General features: G+C 33.5%; 2 protein-coding genes and 1 long non-coding RNA gene across 8 annotated transcripts in view; 2 read left to right on the plus strand and 1 right to left on the minus strand.

The window, feature by feature from the left end:
• Positions 1–9,218, plus strand: part of mgl (megalin) — a 92,185-nt gene extending 82,967 nt beyond the window's left edge. For both annotated transcript variants that reach the window (XM_065356450.1, XM_065356451.1), the window contains 22 exons: positions 69–280; positions 357–543; positions 633–852; positions 932–1,267; positions 1,360–1,603; positions 1,683–1,977; positions 2,057–2,381; positions 2,485–2,777; positions 2,864–3,176; positions 3,263–3,467; positions 3,556–3,796; positions 3,872–4,129; positions 4,205–4,342; positions 4,417–4,556; positions 4,640–4,871; positions 4,949–5,095; positions 6,414–6,674; positions 6,763–6,915; positions 7,009–7,164; positions 7,248–7,497; positions 7,575–7,686; positions 7,770–9,218. In XM_065356450.1, coding sequence (XP_065212522.1) covers positions 69–280; positions 357–543; positions 633–852; positions 932–1,267; positions 1,360–1,603; positions 1,683–1,977; positions 2,057–2,381; positions 2,485–2,777; positions 2,864–3,176; positions 3,263–3,467; positions 3,556–3,796; positions 3,872–4,129; positions 4,205–4,342; positions 4,417–4,556; positions 4,640–4,871; positions 4,949–5,095; positions 6,414–6,674; positions 6,763–6,915; positions 7,009–7,164; positions 7,248–7,497; positions 7,575–7,686; positions 7,770–8,081 — 5,030 coding nt within the window. In that variant the 3' untranslated portion in view covers positions 8,082–9,218. The remainder of the gene's footprint in view (positions 1–68; positions 281–356; positions 544–632; positions 853–931; positions 1,268–1,359; positions 1,604–1,682; positions 1,978–2,056; positions 2,382–2,484; positions 2,778–2,863; positions 3,177–3,262; positions 3,468–3,555; positions 3,797–3,871; positions 4,130–4,204; positions 4,343–4,416; positions 4,557–4,639; positions 4,872–4,948; positions 5,096–6,413; positions 6,675–6,762; positions 6,916–7,008; positions 7,165–7,247; positions 7,498–7,574; positions 7,687–7,769) is intronic.
• On the minus strand, positions 8,496–13,960 carry LOC135840108 (uncharacterized). Of its 2 annotated transcripts, none has more exons than XR_010557693.1 (3): positions 13,520–13,960; positions 13,111–13,213; positions 8,496–12,971 (listed from the first exon to the last, which is right to left on the minus strand). It is a non-coding gene; the product is annotated as an uncharacterized LOC135840108 (long non-coding RNA). The 2 variants fall into 2 exon arrangements; XR_010557694.1 differs by lacking the exon at positions 13,520–13,960 and adding an exon at positions 13,310–13,449.
• Positions 13,347–23,036, plus strand: LOC135840106 (uncharacterized). Of its 4 annotated transcripts, XM_065356453.1 has the most exons (4): positions 13,350–13,486; positions 18,128–18,259; positions 18,520–18,715; positions 20,795–23,034. In XM_065356453.1, the coding sequence occupies exon 4, from the start codon at positions 20,872–20,874 to the stop codon at positions 22,783–22,785; it is 1,914 nt and encodes a 637-aa protein (XP_065212525.1). In that variant the 5' UTR covers positions 13,350–13,486; positions 18,128–18,259; positions 18,520–18,715; positions 20,795–20,871; the 3' UTR covers positions 22,786–23,034. The 4 variants fall into 4 exon arrangements, with proteins under 4 accessions (XP_065212528.1, XP_065212526.1, XP_065212525.1 ...); XM_065356454.1 differs by lacking the exon at positions 18,128–18,259 and having other exon boundaries at positions 13,349–13,486; XM_065356455.1 differs by lacking the exons at positions 13,350–13,486; positions 18,128–18,259 and adding an exon at positions 18,289–18,428.
• Positions 23,037–25,897: the final 2,861 nt, after the last annotated feature.

The raw sequence follows: 25,897 nt of genomic DNA on the forward strand, positions 1-25,897 counted from the left end.
GCAGATTTTCTCAAAAATGCTCATTTTTCATAAAGGACGAAAACAAAATTCATTTTTTTTTTTTACAGATAACAGAAAATGTGACGAAACCACCGAATTCACTTGTACCGAAAACAAATCATGGAACAGAGCTCAATGTATTCCTAAAAAATGGCTGTGCGATGGAGACCCAGATTGTGTTGATGGAGCTGATGAAAACTCGACCGCTTTGAACTGTCCCAAAACATCTACCTGCAGCTCTGACCAATTTACTTGCAGCAATGGACGTTGCATTAACAAAGTATGTACTAATAATTTTTTCACTGGTATTCTACGTCCTCAATGTACAGGAATATTAATGATGAACTTATTCATAGGGCTGGCTTTGCGATCACGATAACGATTGTGGGGATGGATCAGACGAAGGTAAAGACTGTCAAACTCATTACCAAACTTGTTCAACTGCAGAATTCGCTTGTCAAAACTTCAAATGTATTCGTAAAACGTATCGATGCGATGGCGAGAACGATTGCGGTGATAATTCGGACGAATTTAATTGCACAAGTGAGTTTATTACCCACCAGTCGTGGATTTTTAATCAAATAAATTTGGGTTCATAAAAATATCTAATTTAATCATCACTATTTTTGCAGATAAAACTTCAACATGTCCTAGTGACAAATTCAGATGTAAAAATGGTCAATGTATTGATTACCAGCTTGTTTGTAATAAAGTATCCGACTGTTCCGACGATAGTGACGAACCAGCTCATTGTAATGTCGACGAATGCGCTAAAGTAGAGATGAATCAATGTGGCCATAAATGTGTAGACACACCAACTGGTTACGTCTGCGAATGTAACGCCGGATATAAGTAAGGACCTAGTTTTTTACAGCGCCTCTCCTATGATCATCTATCCAAAAAATTAATTTTTATTTTATTTTTTGTACAGATTGTTAGAAGATGGTAAAGCTTGCGCTGACATAAATGAATGTGTAGAATCTCCAGGAGTTTGTTCGCAGTACTGTTCGAATACCCCAGGGTCTTATTATTGTAAATGTGATGAAACGTATTATGATCGTGAACCAGATGAGCATACGTGTAAAAGACGCGATCGAACGAAGCCTTGGCTCTTGTTTACGAATAAATATTACATCAGGAACATGTCTTTGGACGGCAGCGAGTATTCGTTGATGCATCAAGATATGCTGAACGTTGTAGCGTTAGATTTTGATGTAAAAGAAAATAAAATGTACTTCTGCGATGTGAATGCTAAAACGATATACAGGTAAGGGATCGTGATCTTGGAGCTGTTTCGCATCGCTCTTCTGTTTTAATATCTGCAAATAACATTGGTGTATTTTTTTAAAAATTTTACAGATCACCGGTTGGTTCACCAGATCGAGAAAAAATTATCAGACACGATAGCCATGGTTTGGAAGGTATCGCTGTTGATTGGGTTGGAAGAAAATTATACTGGCTAGATCGTCATAGCAAACATCTTGAAGTAGCTCAACTCAACGGTACCCAAAGAAAAACTCTGAAAGCTGGTATTCAGGATCCTAGAGCTCTGGTAGCCCATCCTGGTATTGGATATTTGTACTTCACCAGCTGGCATCTGCAGGTATAGCTTCTTTCAAAATCATATTCAAGTTGTACCACACTATGCCTCGATGATTCACGTTGGTTAATCTGTTTGATAGGCTTACATTGGTAAAATTGGCATGGATGGATCAAATTTCACTCGTATCCTCACCTACGAGAATGATATCGCTTGGCCTAATGGCTTGACCATTGATTACTTCGCTGATAGGATTTATTGGGCTGATGCTCATTTGGATTACATCGCTTCCGCGGACTTGGAAGGTCGTCATAAGCATATTGTTATATCTGGAGATAAACTAGTCCCTCATGTATTTGCCCTGACTCTTTTCGATGATCACATCTTTTGGAGTGATTGGAACCTTAAAGCCATTTATAGAGCTAATAAATTCAATGGTATGTTATTTTTTAATCGATTTACAAGTTGATGATTTTGAATATAATGAAATAACATTTTGAATTGATTCATTCACAGGAGGAGATTACACTGTATTAAGGAACACTACCCATAGACCATTCGATGTTCACGTCTATCATCCTCTCAGACAAATGCCATACCCTAATCCGTGCAGTAACGATAACGGAGGATGTTCACATCTCTGTCTATTGAAACCTGTACCTGGAGTAGATACTAGTCCCGAAGGATACATGGAAACAATGAGTCCAGTAACTTTCGTATGCGCTTGTCCTAACCAATTTTATCTTGATCCACAAAATGGTAAAACGTGTATAGCCAACTGTACCTCAGGCCAGCATCGTTGCGGTGGCAGAGATGAAAAATGTATTCCTTGGTTCTGGAAGTAAGTTCGTGACCTCCTGGAGTTCACCTTTGATTGATGAATTGGAGTGATTTTTTGAGCTTTTTCCTCCTTCGTCCATTCTAATCAATATTTTTCATTTTAGATGCGATGGTGAAAAAGACTGCGCTGACGGTTCAGACGAACCAAGCACTTGTCCTCCAAGGCATTGTCGTGGAGGTGCATTCCAATGCGCCAATGGCAATTGCACACCTTCTACCACGATCTGTGATGGCGTCAACGACTGTGGAGATAAATCAGACGAAGTGCATTGCGATCTGCCGTGTCCCGAGTTAGAATTCAAATGTAAATCGAACGGCAGATGTATTCTCAATGCTTGGAAATGCGACGGAGAGCCAGATTGCAAAGATGGAAGCGATGAAGATCACGCGACGTGTAGTAAGTTGAAGCATCTGCGCCTCTATCGAAGTTTCTGAGGATCAACTTATGGACTGATTTCAATAATGTGGTGATTTCTCTCTTAGATAATCGACCTTGTGATCCTGAAGCCGAATTCCAATGCAAAAACGGACGCTGTATACCAAAACTGTGGATGTGTGATTTCGATAACGACTGCGGTGACGATTCTGATGAGCCAGCTTACATGTGCAGACAACGTAATTGTACCACTGGTTGGCAGCGTTGTCCGGGACGTACTAATTACAGATGTATTCCAAAATGGTTGTTCTGCGATGGTAAAGATGACTGTCGCGATGGATCCGACGAGTTACCAGAGAATTGTCCTAAATGTCATGAAACCGGGGACTTCCAGTGTAGGAATAATCGTTGTATACCAAAGTACGTTCTACCAGTCCTTTGACTAGCTTCATTAACGTTTCATTAGTGCAAATTTTCTATTTAATTTTTGCTTATTATTATTCTAGGAGATGGTTGTGTGATTTCGAAAACGATTGCGGAGATAATTCAGATGAAAGCGAAGAACTATGCAAAGGATCGTATCGACCTTGCTCCGAATCCGAATTCCAATGCTCTAATACCAAATGTATTCCTAACCAATGGCGCTGCGATCACGATGACGATTGCGGTGATGGCTCGGATGAAATAAACTGCGGCAATTTCAAATGCAAAGTAAGAAACCCCTTCAATGGTGTAATGATTTCACTCTCTTTTCTTCATAGTTCTGATGTGTAATTAATACTTTCTCACTTTGCTGCAGAATGGAACATTCCAATGTGCCAGTGGCCATTGTATCGCCGGATATTTCCGTTGCGATGGTGATAAAGACTGTCGAGATTTGAGCGATGAGATTGGCTGTCCTCCAAGATACCCTGGTGGTAAATACTGCCCAGATAGTAAATTTGAATGCAAAGCTACCAAATTATGTGTCGAAGAAACCGAGCTTTGTGATGGTAACGATGACTGCGGCGATAATTCCGATGAAGCTCACGAGCTATGCAGTAAGTTGGCCTACCAGTTGAAAAACCTTCGTATATTTTTCTGACCTATTAATGACAATAATTTACTCGATGCAGCGAACTTCAATTGCACCACATTACGCCGATTCCAATGCGATAATAAACGTTGCATACAATTTTACCAAGTTTGCGACGGCGTTGATAATTGCGAAGATGGTTCGGATGAGAACAACCTGACGCTGTGTCACAAACCGACGACGAAAACTTGCGATTTATACGCTGAGTACCAATGTGCCAATAAACACTGTGTTCCTAAGACTGCCTTGTGCAACCATGTTAATGACTGTGAAGATAATTCTGATGAATTAGGATGCCGTAAGTATTCCCCTATTCTATGCTTGTTGATGTATTATGGACGATGATTGTATTGAGTTTTTACTTCGTTTGCAGATTACGGTGAAGTTTGCAAAGAACCTACGAAGGGAGGCTGCGAACATTACTGTACCAATATAACCGCTGCAGACGGTTACATTTGTGGATGTTACCCCGGATTCATAGTCAGCCACGAAAATAGTAAACTATGTATTGGTAAGTAGTAATATTACGGTTTTAAATTACTCAAATTCATCTTCTGTTACGACTGAATTTTGTATTTGTGACAGATATCGATGAATGTTCCACCGGAACCCACCGCTGTACTCAAATTTGTACCAATTTCAACGGTACTTACGGCTGCTCATGTAGAGAAGGTTTTGTTTTGAGTGATTCGTTCAGCGGAGTATGTAAAGCAGTAGATCCCAAAGTAAGTCCTCATGACTTGTGTTAAATTCGTCAATCATTTGGAAAGAATTTTTTCGAAAAACGTGTGTGTGTGTTTTTTTTTAGCTTACCATATTATTCGCGAACGGACCAGAAATTAGAGGATTCGAGGTGCACAACAAACGTATGTTGGAAGTGATCGAAAACGAGCACAGAATAGAAGCCATTGATTACGATCCTAGCAACGAAATGGTCTTCTGGGCTGACTCGTATGAAAAATCAATCAAAAGATCTTACATGGTGAATGGTGCAGATGGTAAAGCGAAGATAGGTTATGCCCAAGATCTCAACATCAAAGGTAAAATTATAATAATTTGATTATTTTCGAATATTTGTACATTTGTGCTGGTGAACTGACCGTGTATGTTATTCTAGGTAACTCTAAACCTACTGGAATTGCTGTCGATTGGATTGGAGGCAATTTATACTGGACTGAAGTTGATCGCGGTGTGTCAAAACCGAAAGGACGAGTGGTTGTGTCGACGTTAGATGGTCGTTACAAACGGTCATTAATCACTACCAGTAAGTTATTGTAATCTGTTTTTTTTTTAAATTCACAGTATACCTAATTGTAATTAGTTTTTTTTTGAAACAAATTTTGAATCCCTGCAAAAGTTTATAATCTGAATCTAATATCCACGCTGAAAAGGTTGCATATTTGAACAATTCAAGGCTTCCTGGGAATCGAGGATTATGAATAATCATTTTGTATCGAAAATGTTTTATTATTTCGTTCTTTTTTTTCTAATTAGGAATTTCAATGAAAATTCGAAAAAATTTGCATTTTTTCCATTTTCTAAATTTTTTATATTTTTTTTATTAGTTCTCCGTCATTAATATGAGTATCTGCGCACCTGCCTGTCATAAAATGTTGATAAAAAAAGTACAAAAATTTAAAAAAATTCATAAACACAATTTCTTTTTATGAAAATTTGAAAATTTGACAATTTCTTTCAAGTTGAGACAGGATCAAGTAAAGGAGTGGAAGACGCTCCAACTTTCATATTAAAACAGGAAAAATGAATGTGATCGTAAAATTTACAAAAATTGAAGATTGTTGCGATTTTATCACACATCCTCTCTTCCCCATAATTTTTCTTTGCGTTAAAATTTGTGAAATTCAAAACTGCACATGTGAAAACCTTGAAAATGAAAAATTTGAGCAGTTTTTTAAAAATATTGTCTAATTTACTTTAAATAAACTTTAACCTAATAAAAATTTTTAAAAAAACTGTGGCTCGTGACTAAAATTTTAGTTGAAAAAAGTGCAACAAAATTATTTGTAGATTAATAGAGTAAAATTGTGGGTAAATTTAAGTAAAAATTGTCTTGAAAAAATTCCAAGTGTCGAATGAATCAAATATAAAAATAAAGATGGTCTGATCTGTTGCATAAAATCACATGAAATTAGATAAGGTACATTTTTGAAGACACAATGAAGATTCAAAAAATTAATCTTGGTTCGAGACTAAAATTTTGATTGAAAAAGTGTAGCAAAATTACTTGTACCTAGGTTAATTTAGAGGAAAATTGCCATAGGAATAAAAAGTTTTGCAAAATTTGATTAATTTTAACTTAAAAAATTATACAGATTAAATCTTTGCAGGCAATGTTATAGAATAAAATTTATTCACTTTATTTGTTATTCCTTTTTAAAACACCCTAATCCTCGAAAGTTGTTTTTTTTTTCAAAGTCATTTTTTTCAGTTTTTATGTCAATGTTAATTCAGTATTTGTGGCATTACTCAACCCTCTCACCCTACGCCACCTTAAAAGCGACCTTTTTAGACTCATAAACAATGTGATCCAATGTATTCTAATGAACAAATTCTGCTTTCAGATTTAGATCTTCCATCGTCTATCGCCGTCGATCCTCAATTAGGTAAAATGTTTTGGACTGATATTGGAGAATCTCCCAGCATAGAAACTGCTTGGTTAGATGGCAGCAAACAAAGAACGCTGTTGAGTGAAAGACTGAGAACTCCTACCGGATTGACCATTGATTATGGAATGGATCATACGTTGTACTGGGTCGATGCCAAAATGAACACCATTGAGTCTATTAAACCCGATGGAACCAATAGATTAGTCGTATTAAGAGGTTCGTTGCAGAATTTGTTTAGCTTTTTTGCCATAATTCTCAATATTTTTAAATTGTGTCATAATATTATGATTTTTTTTTTTTACAGATGTTCATGTACATCCTTTATCTTTGGATGTGTTCGAAAATAATCTATATTGGATCGCTGGTAAAACTGGAGAGCTCATTAAACAAGATAAATTCGGTCGCGGTGTACCAGTCATTGTAGCTAAAGATTTAGTCAATCCTTCCAGCGTTAAAGGTAAGAATTCTTCCAACTTGATCCCCTTCCCTATTCACTCACCTAAATATCAATATGCATTTAAAACTAAATCGTATTCATTTTTTTTTTTAGCTTATCATGCTTCGAAATACAACACATCTTTATCAAATCCATGTAAAAATAGTCCTTGCTCTCATCTATGTCTAATCATCCCCGGTGGTATGTCTTGCGCTTGCCCAGACAACTCTAAACCAAGAACTGGTATCAGTGAAGTGTTCTGTGACGCAGGTAACCCATCGGACTGCCTTTTCTCCTCTAAAATTAAGAAATTTCTAGACATCTATGATTAATCTTTGATTATTTTCATTTAGCTTCTGAACAACCTAGAGCTGCGCCTCAGGTATGCTCATGTGAAAATGGAGGCATTTGTAAAGAAGGCACCAAAGAAGAACAGCTGGTGTGCGAGTGTCCTCCCCAGTTCAGTGGACCTTACTGCGAAGTTCACGCTAAACAATCCTTTACCCAAATTTTCAATAGATCCAATTTATTATATCCGTTCGTCATCGGTGTTGTTCTGATATCAGCTATTTTAATATTCTTTGTACTAAGAAAGAGACCATTGTGAGTATAATATTGATGAAAAACGCCTAATTTTCGGGTTGAATTTGCAATGACAGATTTTTTCTTGTGTGTTATAGTGGAAAAGGAGCTGGTCTCGGTAGACTGACGAATTCACAGAGTGTCTCATTCAGGCAAGGAACCAATGTAGAATTTGGTAATGCCGGATTTACCAATGGACCGGCGACAGGAGTAAGTGTGATTGCTTTATTCAAGTTATAAAGAATTCAAGTAATTTGAAGCTCACATTAATATATTTTTGTCTTGTTTTCAAGGAACCACTCGATGTAGCACAGATGACCGATTTTACTAGTAAAAGCAGAGACTTTAGTAATCCTATGTACGACGCCTTGGGCGGCGTAGACGCTAATATTATTTCCGATAATGGCGCCGGAATATACGAAGTTCCTTTAGAAGTGACTAATAATAAAATACAAGAACCATCGTCAGCCATATTGGCTCCGTCCAGTATTATACAAAAGTCTTCTCCTCAAATACATATAAGGCATCGTGAACTAGACCCGACTTCCGTTGATTCGGGTAAAGATACTCAAAAACTTGTCGAAGAAGATAAATCCGAATGTTAATTTGTAATTTTATCTAATTAGACTTTTTTTTTTAAAATTGACGATTTATATATTGTTTGTGTGTGTGTGAGAGTGTTTTGTTTTTATTTTCGAATTTTAAATACGACTGCTAGTAAGTTGTACATAATCAAACCTACCTTTATAAAACGTTTTTTGTAAACTCGTCAAGTACCTAACGAGTATGTTTGTATTGTAAAAATTCGTTGTTTTCCCTCTCTTGCATTTAACGTTGATTTCGTTTTAATTTTTGTTACGAAAGAAGACTTTTGAAAGGACCAAATTTTTTTAAAAATTATTTTGATTATTCATGATCTCATGTGTAAAATTTTTAAAATTCGAGTTGCATTTAAAAATACGAATCCTCGGTCCGGCCACTTACACGAAAACAAAATAATGTAACCGAGAAGGAAACAATTCTACCGAATCAAAAGTCTTCTTTATTTTTTATTTTCCTCTCGAAACGTATAACTAGTTATTTTTTTTTATCTCGATCGAGTGGAATGTTGACATTATTTTACGTAGGTTAGCATGCCTACTAAATTGTTCATTATGACGAAAAATTTACATTTTTATGAAAATTTATTATCATTTTACCTGAATGTTATTATTACGATATTTTTTTTCTTCTCTTTTGTAATGAATCTATTTATTGTTATATTTTTTGTAACTTATTTATTACCGTTATTTTTTTCGCGCGTATTTTGGAAAAATAACGACGAAACGTGTGTGTAAAAAAAAAGAAAAATATTTTTTTAATTATAGTGAGATCTCGACGTACAAACGACATGGAGTCGATAAATGATTTTTTTAATGGAATTTTTAATTTATCAAATATAAATTTTTATTCTGTAAGTACCCGCGTATTGTTTATAACATTCCGCCCACCCTACCATTTTTATCATGTACATTGTTGTGTTTGTTAATTTGTAATGTGTATAGAAAAAATGTTTCCATGTATTATAAATTGTTTATATGTATTATTGTGATAAAAGAAAATTTCTTGTTGTATTAATTATAAATTAACCACAGTTTTTTTTCTCTTTTTTCTTCTTTTTGAAAACCGATGTGTTATAATTGATAATATGTAATTATGTTGTTAATTTGTAATAAAATATTTATGGTCGTTTGAATAACGAATCGTGTGTTTTACTGGTGGTTAATACGTTCGTTCGTATGATTAAGACGAGATTATAACGAAAAGTTTATCATGATGATAAGATACTCGGATTCGTTGGGGATTTTCGCATATGAATGATCGCCAGATGGATTTTGATGCAGGATGATACTAAACGGAAGTGACTAATTATTCTCCTAATCGTGTACTAGTAGATCTCGATGAAATGAGTAATACGAGGAGTGGAAATAATTATAAGCACGTACGCACAAAAAGTTTGAAATCCATCTGACGACACGAATATGTGAAAACACTAAAATTTTGTTCAAATATTACCTACTTGTGGAAGAGAATTCGAGTTTGAAGATCATAAACTGAATATAGACAGACCACATTTCAGTTTTTATGCTCCTGCATTGAATTTTTCCTTTTAAAAAAATTCTGGAGACAATTTTATAGAAAATTGAAAAATTTGAAAAATTAAATTTATGACTGAAAGGCCCGTGTGTGTATTTTTGGATGTTTGTTCAATTTTTTTTTTGCTGAGTCCAAAAATGGTATAAAAAAAAGTACTAGACTACCTATAAAATCTCTGATTCAGCGAAAAGATCTTCTTTTCAGTTCCAAATCTCTTTCAAAATTAAAAAAAAATGAAGTTCGCTTTTATCACCCTGGAAAAAACTTTAACTTAAATTTTTATGAATTAAATACGAAGTAGATGAACTTAGGCGATAGGTAGATAAGAAGATTTAATCAAAGTAAATGATCGCATTGATCAATAATTTTCACTCCTCTGCTTTTCTAAAAATTCCCATTTTTTTCACTCTCAGAATACATTTGAATGAGAGTCACTTCATGTATCCAAGATTTTGCGTGACAGTTTTTCCAAAATTAAAAAAAAAAACACAGAAAACAGAAATCTCTGGAGGCTCCAAAAAGATGACTTGAAACCGCCATCAATCGATTCGCGATGTTGAAAATATCTAGTGTACAAACTAAATTTCGACTAATTATTTCAATTTTATCAATTTTTATTTATGAGCCAAATTTGAAATTTTAAAAAATTCATTAAACATTTATACACGAAGTTCAACCTCTGTAATTTGGCCTGAGATGTATTTTCGGATGCTCTTTGATTGATCTTTTAGGTACTTGTTCAAATTTTTTTACTGTTTAAAGCACTCCCCTCGTTAGTTTAAATCAAAAACCGATTTTTAGCGTTGAAAAAAACAATACGAGCAAAATAAAAAATCCAAATTATATCGCGAACAACTGATTCAACTTGAAAGTTTCAACTTCAGGTCTCATTATCTCAAAAAAAATTCTTTCTAGAAGAAATTGAACCTCACTCTTTTGAATGGAAGTTCCTTGCTTCACAATTTTGATTCCCTTCACTTTTTTTAAGAGCCTTATTTTATCCAAAAAATCGTTTTTCTAGGTTGAGAAAAATTTTTAGTTTAGAATTTTTCAGTCAATAGTACATTTGGTGAGGAAGGTGCATTATTCTTGGCCTTCAAGTGCACCATTTACCACCTTTAACCAATTTAGCCACGTTTCCAAACCCAATAAAAATATCCCAAAAATACTCACCATGAATTATTTACTTTGTACTTGGCAATGGCATTGAAATAAACAATTTTCTTTGGATTCCTCGTAAAATTATCTGCTTAAAGTAATTTATTTTCAAAAATTGGATCCAGGTAAGAAATCACCATTCAAACGATACTACGAACAACAACCTATCTAAATAAGAACCAATGTAAAATTCTAAACGACGACTAGGTACTTATTTTTTATCATAGAATGACTCAATAAAAAAAAAAAGCTCTACCTATATCTATACTTATGCGATGCCACGTAGTTGAGTAAAATATACACATAAAAAAAAACTTCAATAGCGTGGAACATTTTAAAATGCAACTTTAATAAAAAAATTTGCTGTGACGTTAGCTCAAGAAATAAATTATCTAACTGGTTCCGTAGAAATGATTGCAACATTGACTTACGAATCTGCTGATTTGAATATTGTTTCAAGTTGAAAACAATACCTCTCATTAATATGAATACAATGCAACACGACAACTACCTGAACTTATCTACATGTAATCCTAGAATCAGAGTTAGATCGTGGATTTAATTTTTTTTTTTTGTAAATCATTTAAATTCATTCATATTATCTGCAAAAAGGAACATTAGTGATACCTATCTAAATATTTAAACAATTTTATCATCGTGAAAAAGTAATAATAAAATATTGATTTGAAATGGATTTTTCAATTACACTTATTATCTATTTTTCTGACGCTGTGAAAATTCTTGAAGATATCTAGGTTAGTATTATATAAAAAAAAAATTAAGAAAAAATTCCAAAATCTATTTCCATTAAAAATCCTAAATCCATCCTCAATAATCGCTTTATTCATAATACAAAGTTATAAATGGTGAAATTAACATAAAAAATAATCTAATATCTCGACTCTGTATGAATTTTAATAATACTTACCTACCTAAATTTCTATCAAATTTAATTTTAATAATCAATTCGATGATATTTGCTAATGAAAAATTGATTAAATTTTCCAAATCGAAATTCCGTTCAATTTATATTATTGAAATGTTTTTAAATCAGATAAAAAAATACCAATCTAGTAATAATTCTAGTTCAAGTTAAAATACTGGCCAAATTTTCAAACAGCCATTCTTTCTTTTATGTAGGTAAGGTAGGTACATAAAAACAACCGTGTAAGGTCGTACGTACGAGTATTTCACAATCGTTCGATCTAATGCTTAGAATTAAAATTACTGTTGCAATTAAAGCTATCTTGATCGAGACATTTTCTAGTACAAGTTCACTGCACTTAAATCTAAAAGTATAAATAACGCAGACGTAGCAACTAAATAATTAATTCGGTAAACACAAAGGTCGAGCCTGGAGGAGAGTAAGAGGAAGAGAAACGAGTCGAAAAACACAGGTGAAAACTGAGGAAAAGCGAGAAAAAGATTTACGATTGGTAATTTTACGTGATCCACTTGGAATGATTACAATAATATAAACAAATTTTCGTTTTACATGAATTTTAAAAAGGAACACGGAGTGAAGAGAGAAACAACAGTAAAACTGTGAAAAAACCTATTAAATAATGTTGTTATATTTTTCTAACCAAAATGTACGTCAACAAAATAATTTTGAGAAATCTATTCGTCGCATTACCAACGAAAAAATGTCATTCGCAAAATACATTTTAAATATGCAAGTAATTTTATATTCGAACAACGTGGCGTTCTATTAAGTATTATTTTTTTGCGTAAAATTACAAGACTAGATAACTCGATGAATTGGCTGTAATTTTGGTAATTAAATACGTCAAAAGGTTTATCAGTAATTGAAATTTTTTTATCGTATTCACGATGAGAAGTTTTCTTTACCAAGCTTAAAATACGAACCAAAATAATGTCTATTTATACAAAGACGATGAAAAAAAAAATTCGAATTCTTATCTAAATTTAACAATAAAAAATCAAAATAAGTCTTTAAAATCTTGACACGTCTAAAAAAAAATTCAATTTAATCTTAAAATACTGTCGAGTACACGAAAGCAAATATTATTAAAAGAGGAAAAATACTCTTCTGGCATTATTACGATGATCCCATAACTATGAATCGGTCTTTTTCACTTTGCTGTCGGCCTATTAAAAATGCACAACGCGGCAGCAAAGCAGAAAAAGACAAATTCAAAGAAATCTAAACGCGTTCCTCGACTTGACAGTTAATGACGCTGCAAAATACAACGACGACAACGCGTTAATGTCTTTTGTTTACGTTTACAATAAATAAATACAACAGAAACACTTTTTAAAAAAAAACACGATCATCAATTTAAAAAAAAAATCATAAACATTTAAGGAGTTACTTACCAAGAATAGATGAATGTGAGTGGATATTCAAAACACCGAGCACGTCAGACGGGTAAAAACAGACTGAAAATTTCGTACTAGAGTTTCCTCTATCATCGGGAACCTAATAAATAAATTAGTGATAAAAATTCGTATTTGGTTGATAAAATTTAAGTACTTTATGGGAGTACGGTTTCAACACTTAGATAATTCTACTTACACGTAAGATAACGACGCGGCTAAATACTTCGAAAAATATTATCGATTCGAAGTATCGAAAATTTTAAAACAATTTTTTCAAATAATTTCGAGTGGATTTCGATTGAAATTTTTTTCACGTAAATTCCCCCAATTTTCTAAATAGTTTCTCGGTACCATACAGATGTATAAGAACTTGGTAAGCATACCTAGGTATAATAGAGTAAAATACCTATTATGATAAAGATGCGACGAAGAATCATCGATACTTCGATAAGCCAATGGCAGGGATCATCCGGGTGAATTACCCTGCTTAGTCAGCAAAAAAATAGACAATGCAAACGTCACAAAAACATCACAATATAAATCACTTTGAACCATTTCGACTATAGGTCTACTCTCTTCGCTGGTGAAATTCGACTAGACAAAACGATCAACACGTGTACACAAATCACCAAATCTATAATGCAATTTCAGTCAGTTTTGCCAAAATCAAAATTCGAAATCAACGTGCAAATTGAGAGACAGATAGAACTCGTTTTTCAGCAACGTATCGTCATGATAATCGACACACGTACTGAGGAGCATAAAATGACGCATTTTTTTTATCATTATCAGCTTTACGGGGGACTTGGACGAAAGTGATATAGCTGTATACGTTCTTTCGCAATGTCGACGAAAAAGTGGTGTGTTTACTCTTCAAGTGACGCTATAGCATTGAAAAAAATGACGCAAATGATAACCTTCTGAATATATGAGCAACGCATGCGTATTCATATATACCCGATGTATTTACGTGCCAGTGTATGTATCTATTTTTTTTAAAAAACGTTTTTCATCGTGTCGTTCTCGACCCGGCGAGTGATTTAAATAATTTGCTATTCAAAGTAGTCAGCAGACGTAGTCTCGGCAACCACGTTGACAAGGTGAAAGTCGTTCACGTAGATAAGGTTGCGTTTTCCTGCCCCTACAACGGGATCTGCGCCGCGTCGAGAATACGCGCTGGCGCTCAAAGGGTTCGTCGCTAGTGGACCAGTTGTAATCGAGAACCGATCGATTCATTCAGGAGGAGAATTGAGAAGGGACGATACTGCAGCGGTGTATGAGGATTACGTCATTTGGACGATGATAAGGATTCCCCTGCGGATATAATGGTGAAAGTGAACTGATTGACTAATTTGTGTTGCGTGACGTGGGGGAAATGACAGGTGTTTTTTTCGCAAACATTTTCCCATCGGTTTTGGAAACGAGTAGTATGTAATTCGATCAAGAAAATATGTTGGGATGGTGTCAAAGAACGCTATACGAGACAGTGTGTTATTTTTTTATGAAGAATTTTTCCAAGAAATTTTTCTTCAAATACTTTGGATAGATTTTTATCCACCCTGCCCAAATTGTCCCATCTCTCATCCCACACTTGGCTCTCTTCGTAAAAAATGAAGTAAATTTTTCATCAATGATACATTTTTTATTTGCCTATCATTCATCTAATTAATGAGTTGGTAAGATGTCTAATTATTTAAGTGTGTTTTAAAATGGCTCGATTTTTCACTATAAATACTACAATTAAGTAGGTGGGTCGTGAGAAAAAAAATGTTGGGAGATTTTGACTTGATTCAGTGGGAATCTTCATTTCAATTTTAATGTCACATAGAAAAAATCCAACCCTGGAGGGGAAATATGGTTCCTTAAAGATGGGGAGTTTTAAAAAAAAATGAGGGTTCGCTCTATTCCTTATCCAGCCTGCTTTGAGAAAAATTTCTCAGTTTTAAAATATGATAGGTATTTGAGATTCTGCGTTGACCTAGGACATTACCGTCAAAATCTTAGATCAGTTTTAAAAATTGAAAAAATCTACTCGGGAAAAAAATTACCTATCAAATTCTTTCGATTTTTTTAAATTGGCAATAGTGATTAGAATAAGCAATTTTCAAATTTTCAGCCGCTCAGTAGAAACCTAAAAGTGCAGGTCTTGGAGTTGAACGGTAATGGACCAAGTCCACGAAAAATTTCAAATCCATCTTACAAAATTTGGCTATTTTTCCCAAAACAGGTTGAGCAAGGGCTAGAGCGAAAAAAAATCACGATTTTTTTTTCGAAAATATTCACTTTGGGAGAAACCACATCTTCCCTTCAAGGACATCTTCCGAAGCTGAAATGTTTTCTGAGTAGCTTCAAGCCCAATAATGTGAAGCTTTCGACCAAATTTAGTCAAATTTTTGAAGACAAAATAAAAACATTTTTCAAGTTACATTCTTTTCAATTTTCTGTGGTTTGAAAATTTTAAATTTTTTGCACACTTTTAAAATTATTTTTTTACAGTTTTTTTTTTGTTTTTTTTTTTAGTATTTTTTGACACTTGACAGATATGTACTGTACTTACTTACTTGGTTTTATTTATTTTTCAATATCAATTTCCTCTTCTTTTTTTTAAAAAGATTTTTTACTTTCTTGCTAAATACTTCTTCTAAAAGCTTTTCAAGAATTTTTGCCAAATCTGTAGATATTTTCATAAGTGTGTTATTTTATGAACGAAAACCAACTAAAATGAAAACTCCTCCAATAGTTACCTACTTGGTATTTCTATAAAATCTCATTTTTCAAAAAATAAAATAAAAAAAAATTTTATTGCTCTTACTTACTTATAGGTTTTCTCTATTGGTTTTTTTTTCAGTTTACCGATTATGAAGGTATTCCAATAGAGTTTTTTGAATCCACACAAAATATCGTCACTTTAAAATTATAAGTATAGGTAGTATAGGTACTTATACCTACCTAATTTTCCAAGTAAAAAAAATATGAATAGATAGGTTTCTACCGTTTTTTTTTTAGATCTTGTTTTTCATACATATATGTATATTTTTTGTTGAAATTTTTACCTTCTGACTTATTACATACTTACTAAATCTTTTTTTTTTTTGAGTACCTACCTACGATCTAAAAAAAAACTTCCAATATTGGCATTTCATTTTTTCAGTGGCGTAGCCAGGATTTTCTCAAGGAGGGGGCAAAACCAGATTTTTAGGCATAAAAAATCGAAATGAGGGGTAATTTTCTGGAAACCTATCGTGATGTATGGTGATTTCATGAAAATGAAGGCAAAATTACTGCTCGAGCGAAGCGAGAGCAAAATGTTTTAGAAAAAATGGGTCCAAACAACAAAAAAAGCCCATTTTTGCATGTTTTCTTTCAAATTTTTGCTCGCAAGGGGAGGGCCATGGCCCCCTTCGCCCCCCTTGGCTACGCCACTGCATTTTTTCATTTTTATTTTTTTTTTTGGAGTTTTACCAAGATTTGTTAGAAAAAATGTTAACAATTTTAATTTTTAAATTTTTGTGTGTTTATGATGGTTTCTTCTTTTAAAATTTTTACATTTTTTATACTAAGCAAGCGTGTATAATTGCCAAGATTTTTACGCCCTCGTTTCTAGGGGTTAATTTAAATGCTTTCGAGAGAGTAATGCAACCTGAAAATCGATTAATTCTTTTTCAATTTAACAAATTGCAATTGAGGAGGGTGATGATCGATCACCTTATTTGCTTAAAGTGCAAAAAAAATTGCTTAGTAGGTATCTATTAATTTGAAATAATTACCATCAAAACTGAACATTTTTACAACAATTATTTTAAAATATTGTACAATTTTAGTGTTAAGTACATGAAAAATGATTCCCTCAATTTTACAACATTTTCAATCACTTTTCAAATTCATTTTTGAAGAATTCTTATAAATACAATATAAATACGTATCACGTTTTGAACCATTATTCATCATTTCAATAGCTTTTTAATCAAGTAGGTACGCGTACCTATTTCATCACTTTCACATAATTTTTCTGCAAAAAAATCAAATTAAAATAATACAGTATGATTTTTACAATTTCTCGTTCTGAATGAAAGAGGGGAGAGCGGAGGGAGGGGTGAGGAGGGGAAGAAGCAGACTGCTGCAAGTTTCGTATTAAAATATAAGTAGTACAATTTTTCACAAATTCTGACCCAATTCTATAAAATTTTCTCGTATTAAAAATCAAACCCAATTATCAATGAGAAATGTCCGAATATGTACGTTCTAGATTAGCTATGGTAGAAAGAAACGTTATCTAAATAGGAATCAAGAACGTAAAAAAAAACCTAGATTGAAAAATAAATATCGCTCGAAGATTAAGTATCTACCTATTAGACGATAAAGCTAGTTTCAAAATTAGCGGAGCTCGTAAAGTACACTTAATCATTAAAGGTCTTTGTTCAAATTTACATTCGAGTTTCACGGTTAAAGTAATCAACTATGGGAAGAAAATTAGGAAAATTGTGGTATACCACGTAACCATTGAACCCGAACTGTTTTTGACTAAGGCTATATGTACCTACTTCTATTTAATGGAGTGCCTACAAACATATCTTATTTTGTATCAAAATCAAAAACTTTTAATCAGTTTTTATAATTGACTATACGTACAGATGTGATATGAGATTGACTTAGGTAGGTATTCAATTTTTTCGTTTCCTGTATACTTCACCTACTTCGACAAAATCATTAAAAATTACATTAAACAAGATCCTACATAAAAGTGAAATTCGTTTTCATATTTTAAGCAGACATGATCCCTTCCCTTCGAAGAAAACAACTCGTTTATGCGATTTTCATTAAAACACTCGTAAAAGTACGTGTACCCACTGTACTTGCCCAATGCCCATGCATAGGTAGGGTACCTACCTTACCAAACAAAATCGCGTGATTGGAAAATTAGGTATTCTCGGTAAAAGGCGGTAATTATTGTGTTATAATAACAGATTGAGGACACGTTTTTCTTATGTATTTATTTTTTCTTTATTTCATTTAGCTGGCACATGGTTAAACGTCGAGTTTATCGTTCTAATTATCAAGTGCGGTGTTATAAACGAGCGCAAATACCTTGTACAAATTTTGGGCGGTCAATTTGATGAATAATTTTTCGCAGCTGGGCAGTTCTGTTGTAAGTTGTTAAAAGCCATTATTTTATTGGAACGCGGCGAGGTTTTGGCTTTTGAACGAAACTTCAAGTATTACGCGTGAAAGTAATTGTGACAGGTGTAGCGTGACATGTCAAATGAATTGATCTTACAGTTAGTGCTCTTCGAAAATTTTCACAGGCGTGTGCACCTGTATGTGTAATTGTGTACCTAAGTATATTTTTTTTCCCGATGCGAGCAAATAATTATTGATTTTATATTTCGCTTACTTGCATGTTTCAAGGTCGAGATGAATTTGCAAGAATTAAAATCAAACTGATAATCAAAAATTTAGTGGACTATCGTGAATTTCAAGCATTCGCTGTGAGTCGATGAAATGATAAAGATTTATAGATTGGACTACGATAAATATCTTCACATACTTAACGAATATCACAAATGGATTACCGGAAATTTTCGTGGACTTGGTTAAAAATATGGTAGGCATCAAAATTTTATTTATTTTCAAATGTATAAACATCAGTTTATTCAGTCTAAAATATTACAAAAGGACACGCCTGTCATACGATTTTTCGCTCTTAGTTAAGTATATCCAGAAAAAGTGTAGGTACTTGCAGTATTTTTTTTAATTTTCAAACGAGCCTTTTTATAAGCTTCTCCATCGAGCTCCCTAATCGAGTCCGGGGGGGGGGGACTGAAGATGATCTTAATTGACGGGGTGACATTGCTTTTTAAAAGACTATTTTCAAAAGGAACCTGAAATTCAAATGCCATTATTTTTTCTAAATCAAAATGAAAAATTGAAAAATGGATCAAATTGAGGTAGAATGTTAAAATTTGGTTCATGCTTTATTTTTTATCACCAAAATCGATTGATGGCGGTTTCGAGTCTTTCTGATGCATCCGACAGATTTTGGTATTTTCCCATTTTGGAAAAATTGCCAAAAAAATAACCAAAATGAAGTTCATTTATGAACTTGAATTGATAATCTTTGTGACTTCTAAAACTAATCAAATTTTCAGAAATTGTTTCCAAAGGTGGAAATCCAATTGAAATTTATTTTTTGGGAAAACTAAAAAATTGATAAACCCATTGAAGGCTCTCTTGAAAATCCCATTTTAGACCACGGTAAAAAATAATCTACCTCTGAAATTGAAAGAACTGTGGACAAATGAATTTTCCAAGGGTGCTCCATTTCTATAATTTTCGTCAACAGATCCTTCAATTTCCAAAGAGAAGAATTTCACAAAACAACATTTTTTGCATGTTTTACTGAGAAATGCCACACGAATTCACCTCCAAAATTGACAAAAGATTAGTTTGAAAAATGTTGAGGAACTTACTTTTAAAAATCATTCGATTCTTTAAATAGGTGTACATTGCTCATAACTCCTTCTACTTTAGGGATAGGCAACTTTTTAAGTGAACTTTTTCAGTTCGTCTGAAAAAATTACACTGAAATTCACAGTCACTTTCGAATTATGCAAATTTGGGCATTTTCCTTTCAATTTTTAGGTTGGGCATACGTCAGCTGACAGTTCTTTCGGAGAGGATCAAAATAAAGGTAGTCCTTTTCTATTCTTTTCTTCAAAAATAATCATTCAAGAAAATTTTGGATTTATACCTACAGAAACAATTCTTGAACATTTCGATCAAGACTGTGAATTTAAATTATTGGGCTGAATTCTACTTTGTTTGGTTCATTTTATAGAAGTTGTTCCATAACTGGAAGTGGAAAATCCAAGAACCTGTCGAAGGCTCCATATCGGTGAAAAATTATCACCAATAAATGTTTGAGGTGAAAAATAGGGTAGGTAAGGTACCAGTAAATCAAGTTTTGGCTTCACATCTGGATACGTTCATAAACGAGGAATTTTTCAAGTTTCTTAAAATTTGAATTTAAACTGGCAGAAAAGAGTTTTGAAAAATTGTACATGAAATGATTAGAAAGGTCGCAAAGACAACGAACTGAATTTTATTTCAGCCTACATTCCATAATAATTTTTTCAAAACTCACAAATTCAAATATCCAGTGGTGGCTCTGAAATCACTTGGTACCTATACTCTTTGCCAATCGATTCGGTTAGTTGAAAATAATGTATAAGGCATGTTGACCAAATTTAAGCTTTTTGCCTTAATCTGACCCTAAAATGGGACAAATTTAAATTTTTTTAAATTTGCTATAGGTGGAAAAATAAATTAGCCCCTGAAATAAAATTTTCATCTGATTACGTATTTTTGGATATTTTGTCATCCCAATTGTTGCAATTTTTTTTCATTTTTACAGAAAGCATGTGTTTTTCAGAGATAAATATTCATGGTTTTTCTAGACAAAAAAAAAAAACAAAAAACAGATGGCGTTTTTTCCTTGAGTTATTTTCCTCTCAAAAAATAAGTAGGTACCTATCTACAAAATTGTAAGATTTTGATTTTCAAAAAAGTAGGTAGGTACATCTCAAAATACTATTTAGTAAAAATTTATATATATATTATGGAAGTATACCTATACCTACAATTTTTCATGTGACAATTTGTCTTATGTTCTCTCTGTTTTCAGTGACTCGTACGTATTTGATAATAGGTAATTCATGACCACAATTTCGTCGATCCAAATCAGAAACAAGAACGACAGAAATGAAACCACCCATAATCACGCTGGTGCTCCTTCTGATCCTCAAAGTCATCGAAACCACTGCAGAAAATTTCGAATACGATGCGAAATTCATCACCAGCAAATACTTCATAGACAAAACAGACCTGCTGACCGAACTTTTTCTGAAGGGAGGTCTACCCTATCGTTACATCATGTGCCCTCACGGTTTCGGTAAATCGACGAATTTAGCCATGGTTCGAAAATTCAGTCAAATTGAGCTGGATCAAAACTACCATCCCATACACTGGAGAAGGTCATCAGCTTACAGCTTATTCAAACACTTGAAAATTGGAATGGATGATTACATCGTGAGCAGTCATTTGGCTCGCTACCCGGTCATATTCATCAACATGAGTTCAGCCCGTATCGACGAAATGATAAACGAGAATATAATCTCGATGATGAACGAAGTCATAAATCAGCCTTACAAAGATTACGAATGGCTGCTGGATTTCCACGAAAAAAATCGATCATTTTCCAGACTCAACCAGACTGATATTGAATTCATGCGGAAAGCGTTGAACAAACATTTGGCACCATCCGAAGTAATGGAAAGTTTAAACGTGTTGTCTAGAATTTTATACAATCATTTCGACAAAGAAGTCATAGTATTGATCGACGATCTAGATAAAATCCTCATGAATGCGTTCATCAACTCGCAGAGAGAAGTAACAGCGAATAAATATTTCGTTAAATTGATTTCCTTAACCATAGATGGGATTTTCGAATACGAGAGGAATAAATACGTAGGATATGGACTTCTGGCAGGTGTAAGTGGTCTACTATTCAGTATCAGCGATGCCAGTATACAAGAAGTACTCGTTTATACTCATAGATTTCTAGAAGAGAGTAAATTCGCACCGTTTTTCGGATTCACTCAGAAAGAGGTGGAAAAACTGTGCAAGAGGTATCATTGCAATAAAACAATGATCACCGTTTTACAAAACCATTTCAATGGTTATAAGACTAATTTCAAACGTCACAACTTATACCATCCCAGCTCAATCGTCAAGTATTTTCAGTCTGTCAACAACTCAGCACAATTTCCAGCACCAAAAACGTATTGGCAAATTCAAGAACACGAGACTTTTATCGGTAGATTCTTAGGCATACCTCCATATTTGGAAAAAATCTCTCAATTATTTTTAGGTAATCCGGTTACTTTTCATTTCAAACGCTTTCATCATTTTTCATTTGTTTTTGATTTACTAAAAATCAACTATCCAAAGATCCACACCGATCACGTAGATACCTTGATGACTTTTTTATTCGAACAAGGCTTGCTGACATGTTTAACTTATCAGGAACACGAAGCCAAGTATATTTTACCAAATGAGCAAGTCAAAGAGATTTTCTTCAACCAGTTGTTAGATTTTTACGATAAAAAAGGTATCAGAATCGAAACCATCGCAGAATGTTTTTCAGAAGTGCTTCAAATAACCCAAAATCCAGATGCTGTTACATCAATGGCGCAAAAAATACAAGATATTTTGGCCGAACCTTTTGAAAATATACAGTTGGTCGAAGCGAGCGAATATTCTTACTGCGAGGAGCCCGCCGAAGTCATGTTTCAAGCGGTTATTTACGCATCTTTGCTGAAAAATGGCACTTTTAATGTATCTGCAGAGATACTAGATTCATTGACGGACGGTACCCATATTATTTTCAATGTTGAAAACAAGCTGGGTATAATCTTATTGAAATATCAATCTGAAAACATCGAAATACCTATAGAAAGAGCCATAGATGTGTACAAAAGGAAGAATGGTATCGATGCCATGGTCCTAATTGCCATCAATATCGTACAAAATGGCGTCGAGTTGACTATAGATTGCAGAAATCAGCTGGAAATCATGAAATACATTAACTCGACAGAATCATCGATGAAATCTTAACTTAGGGTAGCAATCAGTTATGAATTGCCTCAAGACAAGAATCCATTCGAACAATTTTTTATAATTTTATAAAAATTATTAAAATAAAAATCAGAATTCCCATCAAGACGACGTTTCATTTAACTCGAATCAATCACACTTTTTCTGTCATCGCAATCAAACAAACAAGGTTTTCATCGTAAAATGTAAAATAGGTATTCAGACACGAGAAATCTGCTGAAAAAACGCACCAGATTGTAGACACGTTTTAGAATAAAAACAAAACGACAGGATCGCGGGGCAAATTTTCCTTACTGCACGCGAATGCCATTAAAGATTATTTTTTACCTGGCGGTGCTCGGTTCTAAATTATTTTTAGATTACAAAACGAACCTTGGTTTTGCGAATTTATTGCTTATCATCGTGTGCTTTTTACACGACCATGAAACTTGTAGAAAAACCGCGCCCGAATCGACCCTTCTCGTGATACACCTACCTTTACTTTTACTTATACCAACGTTCTCATAATAGCTCTTTAAAACGACGCAGATTTTCTTCCTCACGTTCTCCACTCAGGTATATAGGCATATACGAGTGAGTGCATGTACCTGCTATACCTATACATACAAACAACAAATATACCATCGAGCTAGTCATCGAATTACCTATATAGGTACTTGGGGAATTCATTACATTTTCATTACTATTTCGCTGGCGTAAAAATAGCCTATGTACATAAGTACCAGGTACTCTATTACGTGAATTTCTCCGTAATTTTTTTTCTAATCCGCCAACGTAGGTACCTATTTACTAGCTCTTGTGTATTTAACGGTGCATAATTAATTGAAATTTCCCATATCACAATCGTAGGTACTAGGTAGGTAGCTATGCTTGTTATAAAATATTCTGAGAAATGATTTATTAGGAGGGAAATTACGCCCTATCAATGAATTTTACGTAAATTAACCCTTCAACGTGTCTAGTAGAATGGTGGTGCTTTATTGAATATTTCCTCCGGTGTTTATATTAAATGCTCTTTTATCCTTATTAAATTTTCTTCGACAGTATAAATAATTGAGCTTAATGGTGCGATATGAAATCAATGAGAAATGTTCAACTTGGCAGCTTGCATGTAAGTACTATACTTATTGCAGGTACGTGCTCATCAGGCTAGATTATTTTAAATAGGTACCTACACGAGTAAGTATCACGAGTTGGAATTTTTCAGGAAAATCTATTGAATTTGTTGTATTTTAACTGGGTATTCAATTGTTCGTCATTACTTCCATTTACTATAAAAAAATTAAATAAGAAGGTACTTACAACTCGTAGGATTCGTCTTGCCAAAATTTCAGGGGTCGTGCTATAGATTCACCAACTCCCAGTCCAAACTTGAAATGAATCAGTCATTCAGTCGTTCATCAAATTATCACGCTTCACTCAATCCGTCAAATCCGTGTCAATATCTCTAAATAAATGAAAAATTTTCCAAGTCCTGTCACGCACCAACTTCCTGCACCGCTGTGTAATTAATTTAATTTCAATTGTTTTTGAAAAAAAATTATGAATAAGTTGAAAGCAATTTTACTTTTATAAAAAAATCAATCAAACTACAAGACTTGAAGCGAATTCTTAAAAAATGGAATCAATTCCGAGCTACAACAAATTCGGTTTACTTCTTGGTTAGAAAGTAGAAACTTAAAATTTTAATATAATTCAATTTGTATAGCTAATCATTCCTACATGAATTTTATAATAACTAGTGTTAAGTACTTACTTAGGTACTTTAAGAGTTACGAGTTGAAATTTCAAATTTGAAAACTGAAACCCATTTTGCTGAATTAATTTTTCGAACTTCTGGAAATTTTTCCCAGGAACAACTACCAATTTTATAACTGTTATCACTTTTTTTAAATTTGTCGATTTTAGTGACTCCAATTTTCCTTTTCAAAATTGACCAATGAAGGCATTTTGAATGAGAAACATACTATCGAGTATCATTTATCAATCAACTTACCAAGCGAAAGAAGTTGAGAGAGTGAGCCGAATTGAAGAGTCATGAAAAGTGAATCAACTGTTTTGGACTGGAAGTCGGTGAATCTAGCACGAGCCAAATTTCAGAAGCTTAAGCTCCATTTTTTGAACTTACGGGAATTTTAAAAGATCGAACGAGTCGAGGCGAAAAAAATCAAAATATTATACCTAATTGTGCTAGAAATAAGCTCTTTGGGTTCCCTCAATTCTCCTTCTCCTAGAAAACGGTTTCGATTTCCAGCCCTTTTGAGTAATTCTGAAGTCTCCAGAAAATTTTTGAAGGTAAAAATCTAATTAGGTAAGTACTATAACTATGTAGATATGCGTCACGCTTTCAATCTCGAAGACCAATTGGAGGTCTATTTGAGTTGTTTTTGAACTTTTAGCAGTATTTTTAGAAGCATGAAATTTCTCAAAAAATGTCCTAAAATTCGTGCAAAAGGACTCTGACGCTTGTAAACACAACTGGTAGGTTTCTGTCGATTCGACACTATTTAAATTTTATACAAAAATTATGAAAACTTGGGAGAAATACTTTGCCTTCCCAGGTCGCTACCTAATAAATACTTACCTACCTATATAACTTTTTGAGCTTAAATTTGAAAAAAAAATTCATTGCAAAAAAAAATGAAAATCTGGATAGGTTTTTTCACTCATGAATTCGCCCTTAGTGAATGACTAAATTTTTCAAAATCCATCACTTTCTCCCAATTTAGGTAAATCAGAACACATTTTTATTTTCCGAAAGTTTATCTGTCGAAATTAAAGAAAGACGAAGGTTTGAGATTTATTCGTAAATTTTTGAGAAAGATTATCAGAACATTAATCTGAGTTTGTTAAGGCTGACTAAAACTCTCTTTGGACAATTTTCAAAGAATTTTTCCAAAACCGTGAATTCATGAAATTTGCTGGACTGGAAGCTCCAGAGTAATTCAGACTCGTCCCATTGGTTTGAAAAGTAGAAAATCACATACAAATTCAAACATCAACATTCTGTCCTGATTTGATCGTATTTTGATGTCATTCATTAGCCAGACAGAAATTTTTACGAAATGGTGCTTAATCACAACTCCAAATTTTTTGAGTATTTGCAAAAAAA

The sequence above is a fragment of the Planococcus citri genome, chromosome 3, assembly GCF_950023065.1.
Source record: "Planococcus citri chromosome 3, ihPlaCitr1.1, whole genome shotgun sequence".
In the NCBI taxonomy this organism is placed as follows: domain Eukaryota; kingdom Metazoa; phylum Arthropoda; class Insecta; order Hemiptera; family Pseudococcidae; genus Planococcus; species Planococcus citri.